Source organism: Lissotriton vulgaris, chromosome 2_1 (genome assembly GCF_964263255.1).
Source record: "Lissotriton vulgaris chromosome 2_1, aLisVul1.2, whole genome shotgun sequence".
NCBI lineage: Eukaryota > Metazoa > Chordata > Amphibia > Caudata > Salamandridae > Lissotriton > Lissotriton vulgaris.
Window position 1 is genome coordinate 2,076,466,000 of NC_141687.1, and position 17,429 is coordinate 2,076,483,428.

The 17,429-nt window shown below is 40.1% G+C and overlaps 1 protein-coding gene across 2 annotated transcripts in view; it reads right to left on the reverse strand.

Annotated features, from left to right (window-relative positions):
- Positions 1-17,429, reverse strand: part of MYO5C (myosin VC) — a 971,652-nt gene that overhangs the window by 666,941 nt on the left and 287,282 nt on the right. For both annotated transcript variants that reach the window (XM_086958305.1, XM_086958306.1), the window contains exon 9: positions 3,594-3,700. In XM_086958305.1, coding sequence (XP_086814431.1) covers positions 3,594-3,700 — 107 coding nt within the window. The remainder of the gene's footprint in view (positions 1-3,593; positions 3,701-17,429) is intronic.

A 17,429-nucleotide genomic window follows, 5' to 3' on the forward strand; every position in this document is an offset into this window, starting at 1 on the left:
TCATTTTCCTTTTCACTTTCACGTTTCCTCCTCTAGGTCAAGTCATAGCGCCATGAAACCGCCTGGTGTTAGTGCGCTCAATAAATTCCTTTAACTTCAACTTCAATATGACTTTTAAAAGATTTCAAGCAAATCTGTCCAGCGAAATCTTTGCAAGCACGATTTTTACACAAAGTACCTCAAATGAATCAAAATCAAAAAGGCAAAACAGCCGTAGAGGAGGGAAGTGTTGGAAAACAAAGCGATGCGTCAGTTCCTGAGTCTTTCAGGACACGATGCAACAGTTCTGCTGCATGCAGATGTGATGCGTAGATTCCAAGTTGTTTCTGATTTGTGAGGGTTTCATTGGAAAAACTTGGTGCACAAGCACAATACGTGGAAATCCGTGACACGCTGGACGTGGATGCGGCTGCAGTTCTCAGATGCATTTTTTTCTTTAAGCTACACTGTCAGAGTCGGAGTGGTTGCGTTGATCTCAGGCTTCGGAGGTCAGTGCATTGAACTGGGTCGGTGCAGCGGTTCTTGGATTTCTTCAGCAGCACAGGGCTGTGCATCAGGAATTTCTTCCACACGGTGGTGCTGCGTCTGAAAATTAAGCCGCAAGAAGGGCAAAGCATTAATTTTGTAGGTTTCTTCAGTTTCTGATAGTTCTTTGCACAGAAACAACATCCAGGGGCCTAGAACTGGATGTGGCGTCCCAAAGCAGGTCAACACTCCCAGCAGTGGAGTTCAAGGAAGCTGCAGGTGAAGTATTTGTGTCCCTAAGAATTCTTAACAGGAGGCAAGCTCTAAGCCCTTGGAGATCTTCTTAAAAAAGGAACCACAACAGGGCAAAAGCTTAGCCCGTTCCACTGCCCACAGACAGAAGCAGCAACTGCAGGTCCACCCAGCAAAGCAATACACAACAAAGTGTGGAAGAACACCTCTTGTGAGCTCTTCAGTTCTTCGTCTTGGCAGGGTCCTCTTAGTCCAAAAGCAAACTAAATCTCTTGGGTTTTAGGTCCATTATTTACACCCCTTTTTCCATTTGAAGTCTTTGTTCAAAAAAGTCTCTCTTGCTCAGTAAAACCAGTTCTGTCTTCAATACAAGAGGTGGTGACAGCATTGTGCAGAGCAGCCACGGACTATTCAGGTGTCAGTGACAACTCCTTCCACTCTTCTAGCCGAGGTTGGCCCATCAGCATATATACAGGGCACACCTTAGCTCCCTTTGTGTGAGTGTCTGGAGTCAATGCACAAACAGCTCCTGTCAGTCTAAACCAAATGGTGAATCCACAAGCAGGCAGAGGAACACAGGGTGGTTCAACATGAAAATACCCACCTTCTAAAATTGGCATTTTCAAACACACAATTTAAAAAACACCTTTACTAAAAGGTGTTATTAAATTCTGAGCATAGAGAACCTAAACTCAAAATCTCTAGCTGCTCCCAATTGAAAGTTACACTTGTAAAATGTTACAAGGCAGCTTCAATGATAGCCTAATGCAGGGCTAGTCCTTGCAATAGTGAAGAATGAAATACACAGTATTTCACTATCAGGACATGTAAAACATACGAGTACATGTCCTACCTTTAACATACACTGCAACCTACCTATGGGTGACTTACATGTACGAAAAAGGAGGGTTAGGTCCTGGAAAGTAGGTGCCCTTCCTAGGTTGATATTGCAGTGCACACTGCAGTGGGAGGTCTGAGACACATTTGAAAGGATACTGATGTGGGTGGCACAATCAGTGCTGCAAGGCCACTAGTAGCATTTGATTGACAGGCCCTTGGAACACACAGTGCACTTTACTAGGGACCTCAAAGTAAATCAAATGTGCCAATCATAGATAATTAATCAGAATTACAATTTACAGAAGGATCACTTGTACTTTGGCACTGATTAGCAGTAGCAAACTGCCTCGAGTACCTAAACCAGCAAAACCGAAATCCAACACAAAGTAAAAAATACAAGAGGTAGAGTTAAAAAGTCACCCGAAACCCCACCAACGATGCTAGGTAAACAGTATATTATAGAGCAGGCTTCTCCAACGAGTAGCTTGGGAGCTACTGGTTACTCTCCAACCACCTATAAGTAGTTCTTTTGTGTGTATCCCAGTTTAATAAGAAGTGTTTGCTTGGTTGAATTAATATATGTATACCAAACATTGAAAAGTGTATGTTTGAGACATAAATGTGTGCCCTTACAGAACTCAAAAGCTAATATTTGCAGAAAAATGTTTACATTTTCAAATATATTTTAAGGTAGTGCTGGAGAAACAAAATACTAACATTGTTACCTTGGTGTCAGGGGTACTGCAGCAATGTCTGTTAGTATTACCCATTAGGCATTCTACAGCCTTTCTTTAAATAAAACTGCTGGAAACTGTTTCCGATTAACTCGGGTGATCTGTGCTGGTTACCTTGCATATATAATGTCCGATGTAGTCACTTTTCCTACAAAAATATTGTTAATAGCTTGTGTTGATTTTCACTGATAATATGTAGTTCTTACAAAAAAATTATACAGACTCATGATATAGAGCCTCACGCCACATCCCCATCCCTAAGCAATAAGTTGTATATAATAGTGATGATCATTTGTAATCTAATGTAAATCATGTTGATTCGAATTATGAACATAGGACCTGATAACTCAGAAATAGAGATTATCAGGAGAATTATCAAAATGTACTCCCAAAATGTTATCAATATTAATTACTAAACATCCCATATATCAGTCTAATTCTCCCTACTCGCCCTTTGGATTTCTATTCCTGTGCTGCCTGGTTGCCGAGCTGTGTAATACAGTACCCCATAGCTGCTGCAGACCTGGTGCTCAGCTGCGTGGTGTCCCTTTGGGCAGAGTGACTCCAAGCATCTCCTGCCTCTCGTACTCCTCGCTATCTAATAACAGCTTATATCGTCAATACATCACACCATCCTTATGGAGATGATGGGAGTAGTTTCCTTTCACAACACCGTACAGGAAATCTGGAGCGTATCGAGGGCGCATTAATTGAAAAGTTTTACTTCCAAGCCGTAGTTAATAATAAACAGCATGGAAGTAGAAAACATGTGCTATTTTGCACCCAAAACAGAACTGCCTATTCTACAAAAGCAGGGCAAACCCATGTTAAGTGAACGCACACATTTTAATATATGTTAATGCCTCATGCTTAAATTAATGTATATTAACATTAGAACAGAGAGTGGGTTTGGGTCGACTTAAAGCGCTTCAAAAAAAGACAAACACCTGTTTCCTTGTTATGTAATATCGTTTTTTGGAGAGCCAAAGAGTACATACATTTCTGGCAAATAATATTGTATTTTTGTTTATGAAGTACACACATCTGAATGAAACTGGTAAACATCAGCTTATGAAAGCATCTACTTTTAACCTACGTTTACACACATTGATGACCCAGTTTGCTTAGCAGGATGACTACCTTTATAGGAGTTACACAATCATTAAAGGATTTATGGTTCAGTGTGCACCACAAGATATTTTCCAGGTTGTGTTGAAATAATAGAGTATGTACATTATATGGTAAACAACAGATTTTAACAAATGTTTTCAATAAATAATTTTCAGATAATGTTTTTCTTACATTGACAGAAGACCGATCATCTCCAACTTTTTTGATGTTGACATTGCCCAAATGGAGAATGGCAGCCAGTACCTTAAAAACATCCATTTGAAAGTCCTCATTCAGGCCTAAAGAAAATCAAACTTTACATAATTAGATAACTTTTACTTCAAAGAGACTCTGAAAACCTAGTTGTAACATTAGTATGCAGTTCACCACTGTATAAACATGTTTGTTCTTTATTTGTTCACAATCCAAAATGAACAAGGATAAATAATGTTTGAAAGAAGCAGTAAGGCACAATTCATTTGAAAATGATGTGTGAGGTATTTTGGCAAAATCACACAGGAACCATGCACAAACTGGTCCCTCTAGATGAACTGGTGGCACATGCATAGGCCTCCACAGCCCATTAGCCCTTCAGGCTCCATGGGCTGGGCTGAGCCTTGAGGTTCTTGCCTTCATATGCACCCTGTGGGCGGTAGATGGCTTTGCAGACACTGGGAAGGCTTATATACTATTTTAACTCCGTACAAGAATACCTGGGAAAAAGTGCACCTTTCCCCAAAATTGTCCAGCAAGTTGATTTAAAAATCCCCCACATATTTTGACAAAGGGTTGAAATGCTGACAATTTTTATCACAGAGAAGAGATATCCTGGGGGGGGTTGTTGAAGCTAAGAAAACCTAGGAATACATAAATGAGGGATGCCAAGCCCCAACCTCACATATCTCACTCGCTGACCTTCCCCTTAATGTCCTTAGCAGTTTGTCAAACCTTCATTGATTCTTTGCATATCTCCCTCATCCGCATGCATCCAGAGGATATCCCTGCATTAGTGTTACACCCTGCATGATAAAACAAGCAATGGCAATGCCAATAGGTCTGGCCTACGAATAAAAGTAAATTTTGTGTCATTGAAGGGTCTAGGCACTCAATAAGTCATCATACATGCACTCTTGTCATGTAGTTCCTATATACCTTACACAGGATCTGGGCGTTTGGATAACAAACTGTGGGATCGGTGGCAGACTGGTTCCGAGCACCCCCACCTGATATGTTAGCCTGTCTGTATCAGTTAGCTCACAGTGCTACTAGAATCTCCTCGTATCGGGGAGAGAATAGTTCTTGGCAACCTCAGAACATAACAACCCTGCTGCCTCAGAATCGTGGAAACAATATACTACCTTTCGCTCAGTCACTCGTGCACACTTGAGATACACAGAATTAACAGGCTGGGCATTTCAATTAGATTTTATTGAACAGTTGTTATTCTAGTGTAGAATAGATGAGCTGTTACAACCATTAGAGAGTAGCAGAGATATATGATTAGCGGTACTACGAAAGTAAAGGAATGGTACAGTTCTACCATTTTGCAGTAATCAGGAATATATACGAGTACAAAAAAATACATGATAAAAAGTGCGTAGTCCTATGATGCCTCCCTAACTAGATGTACCTAAATGTACCTAGTATCTATGTAGGTGTTATGCCAAGAATCCCTCTAAGATCTAGTCAACCCCATTACCTGAGAATGAGAGAGAATATAGTACCCCGTCCTAATCTCGAGTTGGACACCCGTGAGGGATGTTAGACCACTGCGACATGGAGTGTCTGCATATAGGAACCTCAGCGTCACTGGTCAGTGTTTCAGCCATGAAGTCTCAATCTCCTCTGTCTTTTTAAGCAAGACATGATGTATATACACCTATATGTCTCCCCAGAGGTCCTACCTTTCTATGTTACTGTGTCGGCCTAGAAGATGACGTTGGGCCTGAACTTTATACAGAGATATTATACAGGAGATGGTTGTCCTGTTGTGTTTCCAAGAAACCTCATGCATAATGTATGAGATTCGAACCAGGGAAAACCCGCGTTCTGAATGCAGTGTCCTATCTAGGTAAAAGGAGAGTGCCCAAGAACCGTTATGTATGTAATGCAGGGAAGAATATAAGTGAAAGGTTGCAATGTTACAAGTGCCTATATGGAATATAACACTCTATCAATCACATTTGCATTCATGCATCTATTCATCAATCCACAGACACAATAAAGCATAAGCCCTCTGGAATAACCACAAAAAAACACACAAAAACTCACCAACATATGCAAGATAAGTTAAAATAATACAAGTAGAAAAAAGTAAACAAGCTGCCTTCTAAACACAAGCATGTGTTTGCAAAAACAAAACTAAACATAGCAATGGGTGTCCGCCTTGCAAAGAGATTGTAAATGGCCTATTATTATTTTGAATTTCAAGCATGGCCACCAAAGAACATGTTGGATATTTTGGAATAGTAAAAGAATGATACACTATGGACTACAGCTTTCCATAATAGTCTCCTGGTTTAGGGGAAGGGATCAATGGGATGTGGTGCACTGTAATTAAATGAGCGGCTAGCAAGCCAACCTTCAGCACTGATCAGAGAGCTGTATTAACCTTTTAATAAACATTAAAATAAAAAGAGGAGAATCAAAGAAATGAAAAGGGAACTAAAAAAGAAAGAAAATTAAAGGACTGGCCAACCCACCCTGACACTGAAGCACACTAATTTTCAGGTGGTTGTACACAAGCACTCATAAACTTTCCCAAAAGGCAGCCATCAAGTGTACCGTAATAAAATAAACATGTACAAAAAATTAGTAAAACAATAAAAAAATCTTACTAATAGAGGTTATTAAAGATTACCATAATGTAAATCTTCTATTCCCACAGTTTCTTCAGATGGGTCACCAACACCAAAACCCTTTGCTTATACAGTAATCTATGAGATTTCATGTAACAAAATATCTACCCACACGTTTTAGGGCAGTGTAATAAAAAAACACTCTTAAAAAAACATATGTGCTTTAAAGCATGCTTTTAAAAAAATAGGACTGACCTCCTTGCTTTGTCATAAATGTTCATTTTAAACAGATCACACCTATAGAATCGGACATAACTTTTCCCAGTGAACCGATAAGGCCTCTAGCCATTATCAATGGTTTGATATTTTGTACAACCCAGTCCTCCTGAAGTGCTCATAACTAGCATTCATTTATAAAATTAGAAATATATCAAAAACATTAATTTGTCAAAACTACACATTTCCTCGCAACAGGACTTAAAAAAATCATCACATTGAAATTCTACTCCCAGGGTTGGTCAGAGAGGGTGATCAAACATTTGACCACCATGGCAATCTGTGAGACTGAATGTAATCTAAAACCTTTCTATGGCCTGTAATATAATGTGATAACAATCCATTGTTAGAGAGCTATTGTATTTACCATATGCTTTATGTAATGCAAATGTAATAACGTTTCCTTTTGAACAGGCCAGATCTGACATACCATTTTCCTGTACGGCAATCAAGCTTTTCGCAGTTATCATTGGCTTGTCACCATACCCAACTCAGGGCTACAATAGAGATTATAAGCTTTTCTAAAAGACAAATATAATGCATAAAGCCAAACAATTGCAAATGTAAACAAAATTACAGTTGGCAAAGCAAAATACTATCTCTCCTAACCGGTATTAACAATGTACTGCAAATCTTAAATACTCATGAATTTTTCGAGGGGACAAACAACACTAAAACCCTTGCCTATTAAGAACATCTATGAGATTCCATAAAACAAAATACCTATCTGTAGGCTTTAAATCAGAGTAATCACAATCCACCCCAAAAATTTCAATTGTGCACAGTAGAGGAATTACCAATTTGAAATAAGTTATTTTCATATTTGTTCACTAGAGGGCATGTGGAAGAATTGTTTTGTTTTTCTTGAATGAATATGACCTCCTTTATAGTCAGTTCAGTTTGCAAGTTTCATTGACTCCTGTACATTTGATATTGCGTGTATATATACATATATTTCAACTCGATTTCAGCGAGATAAACCCTTCCGCCACTCGCAGCGGTGGGCCAGGAAGGGATCGCAACTCCCAACAATTCACCAGTAATCGTTCAAACTTTTAGGTAACAAAACAATGTCTAGGCCACCTTCCTTGAATTCAGCGTGTGTTGATTTCAGTACAGCTCACTCGACGCATTTCAGAGAAAAATCTCCTTATACATGGAGATTGTACAAGGAGATCTTTCTCCGAAACGCGTTGAGTGAGCTGTACTGAAATAAACACACGCTGAATTCAAGGAAGGTGGCCTGGACATCATTTTGTTACCTAAACGTTTGAACGATTACAGTTGGATATATATATATATATATATATATATATACATATATATATATATATATATATATATATATATATATATATATATATATATATATATATATATATATATATATATATATATATATATATATATATATATATGCGGTATATGTACTTGAATGCACATGTGGTCTCAAATATATAAGCAGTACAAAACTCCAAGCCTTAAATCGTATCTACAACACTTGAGGGCAATTGTAAATTCAGATGCCAATTATCCGGTTGCCCGCCACTTCGAATTAGTCCATGGAAAAAACCTGAATGTTTTGAAGTATTTTATAATTGATGCGGTACCCAAAAACATATGGGAAGGTAATAGGGAGAAACAGCTGAGGCAGCCGGAAAGCAAGTATATCCTACTATTAGACACGAGGATCCCAAATGGGATGAATACAGGGGAAGACTTACACAGTTTTCTGTAGGTTCAAAACCTAGTTGTTGTGGGTGGTTCCATACTGTTCGATTCAGGGACCCCACTATATGTTTCACGTTAGGATCTTGCGAACACAGCTGCCTCTTTGACAATCTACGCATCTGTGTATAGACAGTTTAATTCAGTTATGTATACTCTAGCCGTTTTTTGCGCTTTGCGAAACTAGCACTCGCACTTTTAAGATGTGATTAGTCAGCTCTTAGTGCCTGGGATCAAATATAAATCCTAGTTATTACAACTTTAAGATGTCATATACAGTTATTGATTCGTTCAGACATTATGTCGCAATAACCATGTAAAACATGTCATCCGCTCATGTGTTTTTTACTGAGACCATATTAATTTTAATGCTTTTTTCTAAACTTGGAGTTTTGATATGTTTTTTTATATCTTTTTATCCAAGACACTTTTAGAAATTTGCACTTTGCACTTATTTGCACTTGCACTTCAATTTTATTCACAGAGTACATCAGAATGTAATAGGAAGTCATTAGGACTGTGGGCATGAATTTTGGAACACAGATATAATTACTTGATATGAGGTGACTGAATGTACAACAATGTGAACTAGAACAGTTGTTACATTTTAACCCTATCTCATTTAAATTTATTTATATATTGTTGTAGGATGGGTTGTTAATAATACCTCCATTTATCAAGTGTATATATATATATATATATATATATATATATATATATATATATAGATATATATATTTAGGTATATTTATATTGCAATTTTGCACAATTACTTGCTAGCCAAGAGTGTTTCTGTGTCATTAGTATGTTTTCTATGTCTATACAACTGGTGACCTGTGTTAAGCATTTTCCACAGTACTTAAACACTCCCATTGGTCCTATATGTCATGTGAACAAGGCTGCAGTGACGCAGCCGAAACGACTCATGCTGGAGACAATGGAGAAATAAACCACTCAATTTGCAATTTTCTGGTGTTTTTGTGATCTGTACCTGTGGAGACACCGGCGATTGTGGCCGAGGTTCAGGATTCTAGGACTGCAAAGCCCGAAACGCGTCATGGTTGGTTGGTTCATGAAAAACTGAAAAATAAACTTACCTGGAAAGAACTCGTGGTCTGTCTCCTGCTTCGCCGGTCCTGGGGGATCGGAGGTGGTAACGCGGAGTTCCTGTCGATATATATATATATATATATATATATATATATATATATATATATATACACATACATATATACAAAAAATATATATATATACAGATAGATAGATAGATAGATAGATAGATAGATAGATAGATAGATAGATAGATAGATAGATAGATAGATAGATAGATAGATAGATAGATAGATAGATAGATAGATAGATAGATAGATAGATAGATATATTACCTACTGGCGGTCGCCAGTAGGTAGTTATAGTTAGGATTTTTTTCAATGCAAAATCTCAAAATTCTATTTGGAATAACTTTGGCGCCGGTTGACGAATCTGCCTGAAAACGTCTTCAAATTTGCCTTGCGGAGCTCCGGTCCTTCCTTGAAGGTTTCGGGGGGATTCGTCAAGCGGGGGCCGAGATAAAATGGGGGTCCCAAAACGTGTTTTCCCCATGTTAATTTCCACAGGGAGGGCGAACTCACTTTTAGACCGAACGGCTGAATGGATTACCACCAAACCTGGCAAAATTGTAGGGACTGGTAGCCCGATGTGCCTTTGCTATGTCTCAAGATATGTGCTCCAGTGGATTTTGAGGTCTTCCTAAGTCAAAGGGCAAAGTCAGAATAAGGAAAAAAGGTGGGGTCTTTCATCCTTTTGAAAAAAAAAATGTATTGAACCAATGAAAAGTGTTATTTTAGGTCACATGACCAGGGGCTTCATCATTATGAAACCAAAACTGTTACGAACCAATGAAAAGTGTTATTTTCAGGTCACATGACCCGACGCGCTTACTGACCTGACCATGTCATGAGTGATGTAATATGTGACATCATCAGCAGTGCATTGCACGCGCAAGTTATAGTGAGACCAACTAACTATAACGTGGGAATTTCAATGGTTTTATGTCAGTAAAATTTCCAGCTAACTATAACTGGTGTGAAACCTATGGTTTTTTCAGTGAATATATATATAGATGTGAAATTATGCCATTGACCTGGTAATGACTTTGTAGAGTATTGTACTGTTATATTTGTATATCACTTTCTTAATCCTAATACAATCCTAGCAATACATTAAAGCTCTTTGTTAGTGATCGAGTAAGCATCTATTCAGTTTTTTTGTGCAGGGTTGATAGAGTGTGCTTCATACTGAGGTCTATGGTGGAGGCATTTTGATGATGTGAGTGAGGTTTGGAGGTGTGCTCCAAACAAGATGTAAAAAACATGTGTCTGTGTTTAACTAGTAAAGCAGAAAGATGTGGGAGACAAACTGCCAGATTTACATATGTTTACCTTACCAAGCATACAAACAGTATTTATAATGTTAATTTCGGTGGAAGCCATCCCTGCAATTGTGCTTGGTGAGTAAGTAAAGGTTTGAAGGCTAGGCTAAGGAAGAATGTGACCCTATGAATATCACTAGAAGTGTTTTTTTATATGGTGCACCCAAGAGCAGAGATGTGCTGACCCAGGAAGACGAAGAAACAACGTTCACATAGAGGTTTATAAAATCCACCCTGAAGGAAAGATGGTATGACCCAAAAAAATCAAGAAACAATATTCTTACAGAAGAGGAGAGAGAGAAAACAGCATAAAAGAGAATTATGGTGGAGAGAATGAAGAAAAGGAAAACAAGTGGGGGGGAAAGAATAGTGGGAGTTACCCAGTGAAATATGGTGTTGAAAGAGAATAAACGGCCAAGGTTAGAGACTGAAGGTCTTTATTGATACTCTAAGGGTCCAATGTATATGTTCAGCTCAGTTTGGAAATCAGATAAACGATTTAAAAGAGCAGACTAGGTACCTTATGGAGGAAGTTAAGGAACTAAAGGGAATGGTAAGCAGTCTGAACTTAGCATTGAAAGCTAGCTCTAGCAAAGAGTGCCTAGTTACAAAAGATCTGCCCTCTATCCAAACTTGCAGAGCGCCTACATCCAATAAAACTAATCTAAGATGTCCAACTACTAAGAAATTAGTCAATGTGGAAAGAGTCCCCATAATTCTATCCAGCATTACAAATACCATGTGGAAATCTGCCGTTACTAAGGAAATAGCGGGTAGAAATGATATGCTGCTTAATACATTCAATTGTAGGGATCTCCAAACCCAGTATGTTCCGTCTAATCAGCCCAGGATTTGCTCATCTAAAAGAGCAAGGCTTCCAGATAATCCTAGTCCTCAGCCACAAAAGTCTGAAATTTTCATAACTAACGTTCCCAGGATTTTGCCTAGCGTGATCAGAGAGGACGAACAGTCCTTGATCAATAAAAGTATGCAGTGGATGAGGCATGTCCGTAAGTGCAGATCAATAATCAGGGAGGATATATCTTCTGCTGTAAGATATCGCACGAGAGATATAGGTTCTGATTGTGTTCGCCTTACTTTCACATCGCCACAGTTGGTAGAAAGCTTGTTGGCATTCAAGTTAATAACTTCACATCTTATCCAAACAAATATTAGGTTGAAGCTGAACCCTCCAGATTCCATTAATTACCTACCTATTAATGCTCAGGAATCTAAGCGAATCGGGGACTCGCCTCTCCAAAATATTGATTTACCATCAATTGATCTGGGTTCAGAAGGAGAATTCATGGTGACCTTTTGAGCAGAAGTAGATGAAAGTGTTTGCACAGACTGTCCCCTTGGTACTGGTTTAGAAGGGGTAGATGGCGTAGATGACGTGTCTAGGACCCTTTGTCGGGATTGGCAGCAGCTCAAGGATACAATTGCCACTAACCTTCACCTTGTGACCAGCAGAGACGACGGTAGATGATATGCCTCCCAATTCCTCCTGAGCGCGACACCCAACAAAGGAAGATGAACCCTCTGCGTGGACTCGCGCCCCGGGGAAAAGGGAAGTAGGTAAAATAATATAGTGCGATGTCTCCAGCAGGTCCCTCAAGTCTGGTCAAAAGAACTGCTTTACACAGGCAGGACATCCACTCTGCAGTGGGAGAGAGAATTGCACAATATGTAACACCTATCTCTTCTTAAGGGTAGTCAAGATATGCAATATAACGTGGAATACCCTTACCAGAACAGACACCGCAGAACAGGGATATTCCTTCCCTTTCCTCTCATAACAAGTTCAAAGACCAAAGGATTTTATAGTCCAAAGCAAAATTCCAGGGATTGCTTAACCAGCAATATCAGGGTAGGTCTCGTGTTCAGCAAACAAAACAGAAGGGTTCCCAAAAAGGCAGTGCACAGTGAAACACAAAAGTAACGTTGTCCTCAATGTCCGTGTTGTTCCTGCACAACACAACACTGGAATCACACTGTTCCGGACGTCTCTCCTATACGGAGTTCACACTAGTTTGTGGTAGCTAGCTACACCTGAAACTGGCATTAAACGCGGAACGCGTCTTTGACAGCAGACGCGTTCAAAGCAATGCCGTTTTCCCCCAGCTACGCGCAATAACCAAAAACGCGAGTGCATGCGTTTTTGACTGCACCGCGGCTTCTCTCAGTAATCTACACAATTCAAGCTCAGGGGCGGAGGAGGCGAGCCCGTGCTCCTGCCGCCTCAATACCTGTGTCCACTTGATACGAAAACACGAAGTCCCGAACATCCAAGGCTTGTGCTCTTCGTGCTGAAATCCGGCGGGGAACACCATCCGTCATTCCTCGGAGAAACCAGAACAATTGACAAGCACCGTAGCGGAGGAAGGGAGGTGCTTAAGTGAGTTCCGCCTTAGGCCACATGTTTCCTGCCTCTAGGCATTCTGGGAGTCGTAGTGTTTATGACTACTACCTGCCTACGGGGCCGGACAGTAAAACGATGAGACTTTTGGGAGTGGGAGTAGTATGGGACGCCCCCTGCTGGCCATGCAATCGCTACACCCTTGCCCAATTTCTGAGTGTAGACCAATCCAAAATGGGTAACTCTAGTTTATTAGAAAAACATACTCCAGTTCCAGCGACTCCAATATTGGGTTCAACAATGGTGGTTATTCCAGACAATACCACGGTGTTCCATGATTCATCCCTACTGAGATTGGTATCGTGGAACATAGCAGGGTTGTCCAATGAGATTAATTCATCTGACTGGACTGATTTTATAGAAACACAGGACATGATAGTGTTTCAGGAAACCAGGACATTGGCGCCAATTTTTCATCATGGCTATTTGAATTTTCATAAACCTGCAGTAGGTGGGAAAAAAGGAAGACCTTCAGGAGGTTTAGTAATATGGGTGAGGCAGAGCTCATCTTTCAAGATAATTGAAGTGGAGATCGACAACCTGGATGTTTTGGCATTGCTTATCTGTTTCAAAAACGTAACAAAGACACTTATAGTTAATGTCTATGCCAGGGGCTTGGTGGGTGGCAGGTCCTCAAAGACGATAATTGATCTTAAGTATTTTTTGTTAGACAAAGGAGAAGGCACAACATAATTATTGCTGGAGATTTTAACAATACCTTTGAGCCTTTGGACTATGAAGATGGTCACTTAAGTGCAGATGAAGATGCCCAATGGGGTATTCCTCAACTAGAAATCCCACCCATCAAAAAATGGACCGACGCTGCTTTGCAGCTGATAGCCTTTAGCCTTGAAAGGGGTGTGGAAGCAGTAAATTGTCACACACCATCAGACTGCTTAGGCTCACACACCTACAATAATGGCCTGAGGAGTAGCCGAATTGATTACATTCTTATAAACCTAGGGTTTTGGTCATCAATAGTGGATATGAAGGTTTGTACAATGATCGAAAGCGATCAAGATCCGCTATTGTTAAAAATAAAAGGCCCAGCTCTTGCGGCACACATGTCTCTAGCTGAGGTAATTTTGACCGCTGATGCTATAATTATTAATGATATGAGGAAGGTCAAATGGTCTTGTGTAGCTCAAAATGATACCTCTCCCATAAGCATGAATGTTGAGGTGTCAAATACATTAGCTCTCCTCGAAAATTTTAAAAGCGAGATTGAAATCATTGTAATATTACACACATTCATGAGACTATGTTCAAAAACATTAGGCGTTTTTTCACTAAACCTCATAAAACCCCTAAGAGACTGTTTACAAAGCATGACCACTGGTATAATAAGGCATGTAAGGTGGCATATAAGCAATTGGCCTGGGCCGTAAAATCTAATGATGTAGACAGGATAAGAACAGCCTGCAAGCAGTATAAAACCACACAAAAATTGGCAAAAAAGGCATGGGAGGAACAAAGGTGGCAGGAACTTTTTCAAGCTAGTGAGATGAACAACTCTCAATCGTTCTGGCAGCTTGTTAAATGGGGCAGAGGAGGCCAAGGAAGTGCTCCATCAAATCACATTGCCCCAGACCCATGGGTATATTTTTTTGAGCAACAATTTGCTGTTGCTGAGAATACACTCCCATTTATAGCTCCAAGTGTAGTGACCCTGGCAAAATTACATTTAAAGGAATTTGAAATCGCAGTGACCTCAGCACCAAAAGGCAGGGCAGCAGGTCCGACTGTGTCCAGTGGATTTATTTTTATGTGACAAAGGAAATTGGTTTAGGTACATTTCGTTTCTTGTTAATGCAATTGCCGGCGGAGCATCTATCTCATGGCATGGCGCGGGGCGGAAATTCTCCCTATTTACAAAAAGGGGGACCGTTCCAGCCCTAACAAATACAGGCCTATCAGCCTGATCGATTGTACTCAAAAGATCATGGCTAGATTGGTCCTGAATAGAATTCAGATATGGATAACAGAGAATAACATACTATCCCCATTTCAAGCAAGTTTTAGGGCCTCTGTAAGCACGATAGATCAAGTTTTTTATTTTGTACTAATCTATTGGTGTGTTGTATTGTTAGCGGATGGAACTATCTACGCTACTTTTGTAGATCTCAAAGCAGCTTTTGATACGGTCCCGAGAAATAAGCTCTGGGCCATATTGAGAGATCTAGGGATCCCCTCCGAACTTTTGCAGCTGGTGGTTAAATTGCACAAATCTAGCAAAGCGCAGGTTCGATGGGGTGCTCAAGGAAATACCACGCCCAAATTCCCAATTTCTAAAGGGGTACGCCAAGGATGCGTGCTGGCTCCAACCCTGTTTTTCACTCTTTATAAACGGTGTGGTTAGTTATTTTTCTGATTGTCCAACTGATTCTCATTCTGTTGCAGGCATTAAAGTACCAATACTCATGTTTGCAGACAACACTCTAATTTTGTCCAAAACGCAAACCGGACTGCAGAAAGCACTGTTGCGTTTTGAGACATTCTGTAGTGACCATGAGCTATTGGTAAATGTCGAAAAGACTAAGTTTATGGTGTTACATAATCATGAAGCCATTAAGTCAAAGGTGGTTATGAGCAATGAGTCTCTAGAGCAAATTAATTTGTTTACCTATCTTGGAGTAAGTATCAATCGTAAGTTAGATTAGAAGTCCCAAATAGAAACAATGGCACTTAAACATTCACAGATAGCAGGGGTGATTTTGAAAGAACATAGGCTTTCCAGACAAAGCCTATAGGCCCTGCACTCAAGATTTATCATGCCAAGGTTATGGCGTCCATTTCGTATGGGGCAGAACTCTGGGGGTTCGAAAATCTGTCCTTATTAGCCCAGGCCCAGAAAAGTTTTCTATGAGGCTTGGTTGGTCTCCCCCAGAGTACTCCACTTACACCATTATATTTTGACATGGGGAGCCATTCACTGAATAAGGTTGCTAGGTTTAAACCATTGGCCCCCTGGAGAAGGCTCTGGTCCACTCCGGAGCTCGCCCATTATGCCTCAGCTCTTCAGAGGACATGATATTTCCCATAAGATCAGCTGATTATATCAGGTCAAAAGATCCCTGGTGGACATGGGCATGAGGCATCTTTGGGAAGACCCAGCTCATAATACCTTTCCATCCAAAAAAGCATTTAAAGATGCATACTGGTCTATGATCAGATTTGGTATTCTGAGCCAATCTGGGTCTTCTTCATTGACCAGTTCCTTCCTGGAGCATAAGCCAGAACCATTATATGAGGAATTTGGGACTTCATAACGAGGCCAATTGACATAAAACTTTATGTTCAGTTCCGTATAGGGAAACATTGCCAACTAAAGATTTCACCAAGACCTGGCATCCTTCCCAAGATACTAAATGTCAATTTTGTCAGAATGAGGACGAAACAATATACCATATACTCTTTGTATGTCCAGCTTACTGTTCGCCAAAGAGAAAATGGCTTAAACAATTGATGTCGGAATCTTGGAACTAGGTCGAGTGACACAGTGCTTAGAATACTTAAGACTAACACCCAAGAGGCTATTGTGATAGCTATAGCGATGTTCCTTGGGTGGGTGTGGAGATTACATCAAAAGACCGAAAACTAGCACACTGTGGCAGTGCCTACTATTACTCTGTCTTCTGCTTAGTAGTTTTATGGTATTGTTTTATACTGTTTTATAAATATTTATAAATTCTTAGCATCGGTGTATTTGAACTAGGACCAGCAATTGTTGATTATTATACGAATCTGTCTTCTTAGCCCATATTGGAGTGGTGTGGCTCACTGGTTAGAGGCGGCAGACCCGGGAGCAGAAGTCGGCCCGGGACCAGGGTTCAATTCCAGACGTGGCAGGGTCGTGAACCAGGGTCAGCGGACTCGATAATTCTCGCCTCGGTGCCTACTCTAACCAGGGTCCCACTCGGCAACTCTGGGCATTAGCTTGCCTAATCTCCACAACGGCCCCATCAATGCCGGGGATGCCTGGCTCCACCTTGGGGATTCCCAGCAGGGACCATCCCACAGGGAAAGCCAGGACGGGTTCCCCAGCGGTATACAGCGCAAGGACGCCGGCTGGCAACAGTGCGCTTTACAAGTAATACATTACGTTACATTTTTTTTACATGCTTTTATAAACCTTTTTAATTCGATGTTTTTTAACTTCATACAATTATATTATTTGTATAGTCTTTGACAAGAAATGGGTTTTATGTATCCTGTGGTGGTGTATATATTCTTGTCTTTTATGATCAATTTGGTCGAAATAAAGACTAATGAATGAAATTAAATTAAATGAAATGAATGACATGATACTCTATGGTAGTGCAAAAGAGAGGGTTCCATTAGCAGGAAGGGTAGTTCTTGAAATGGAAAATGCCTAG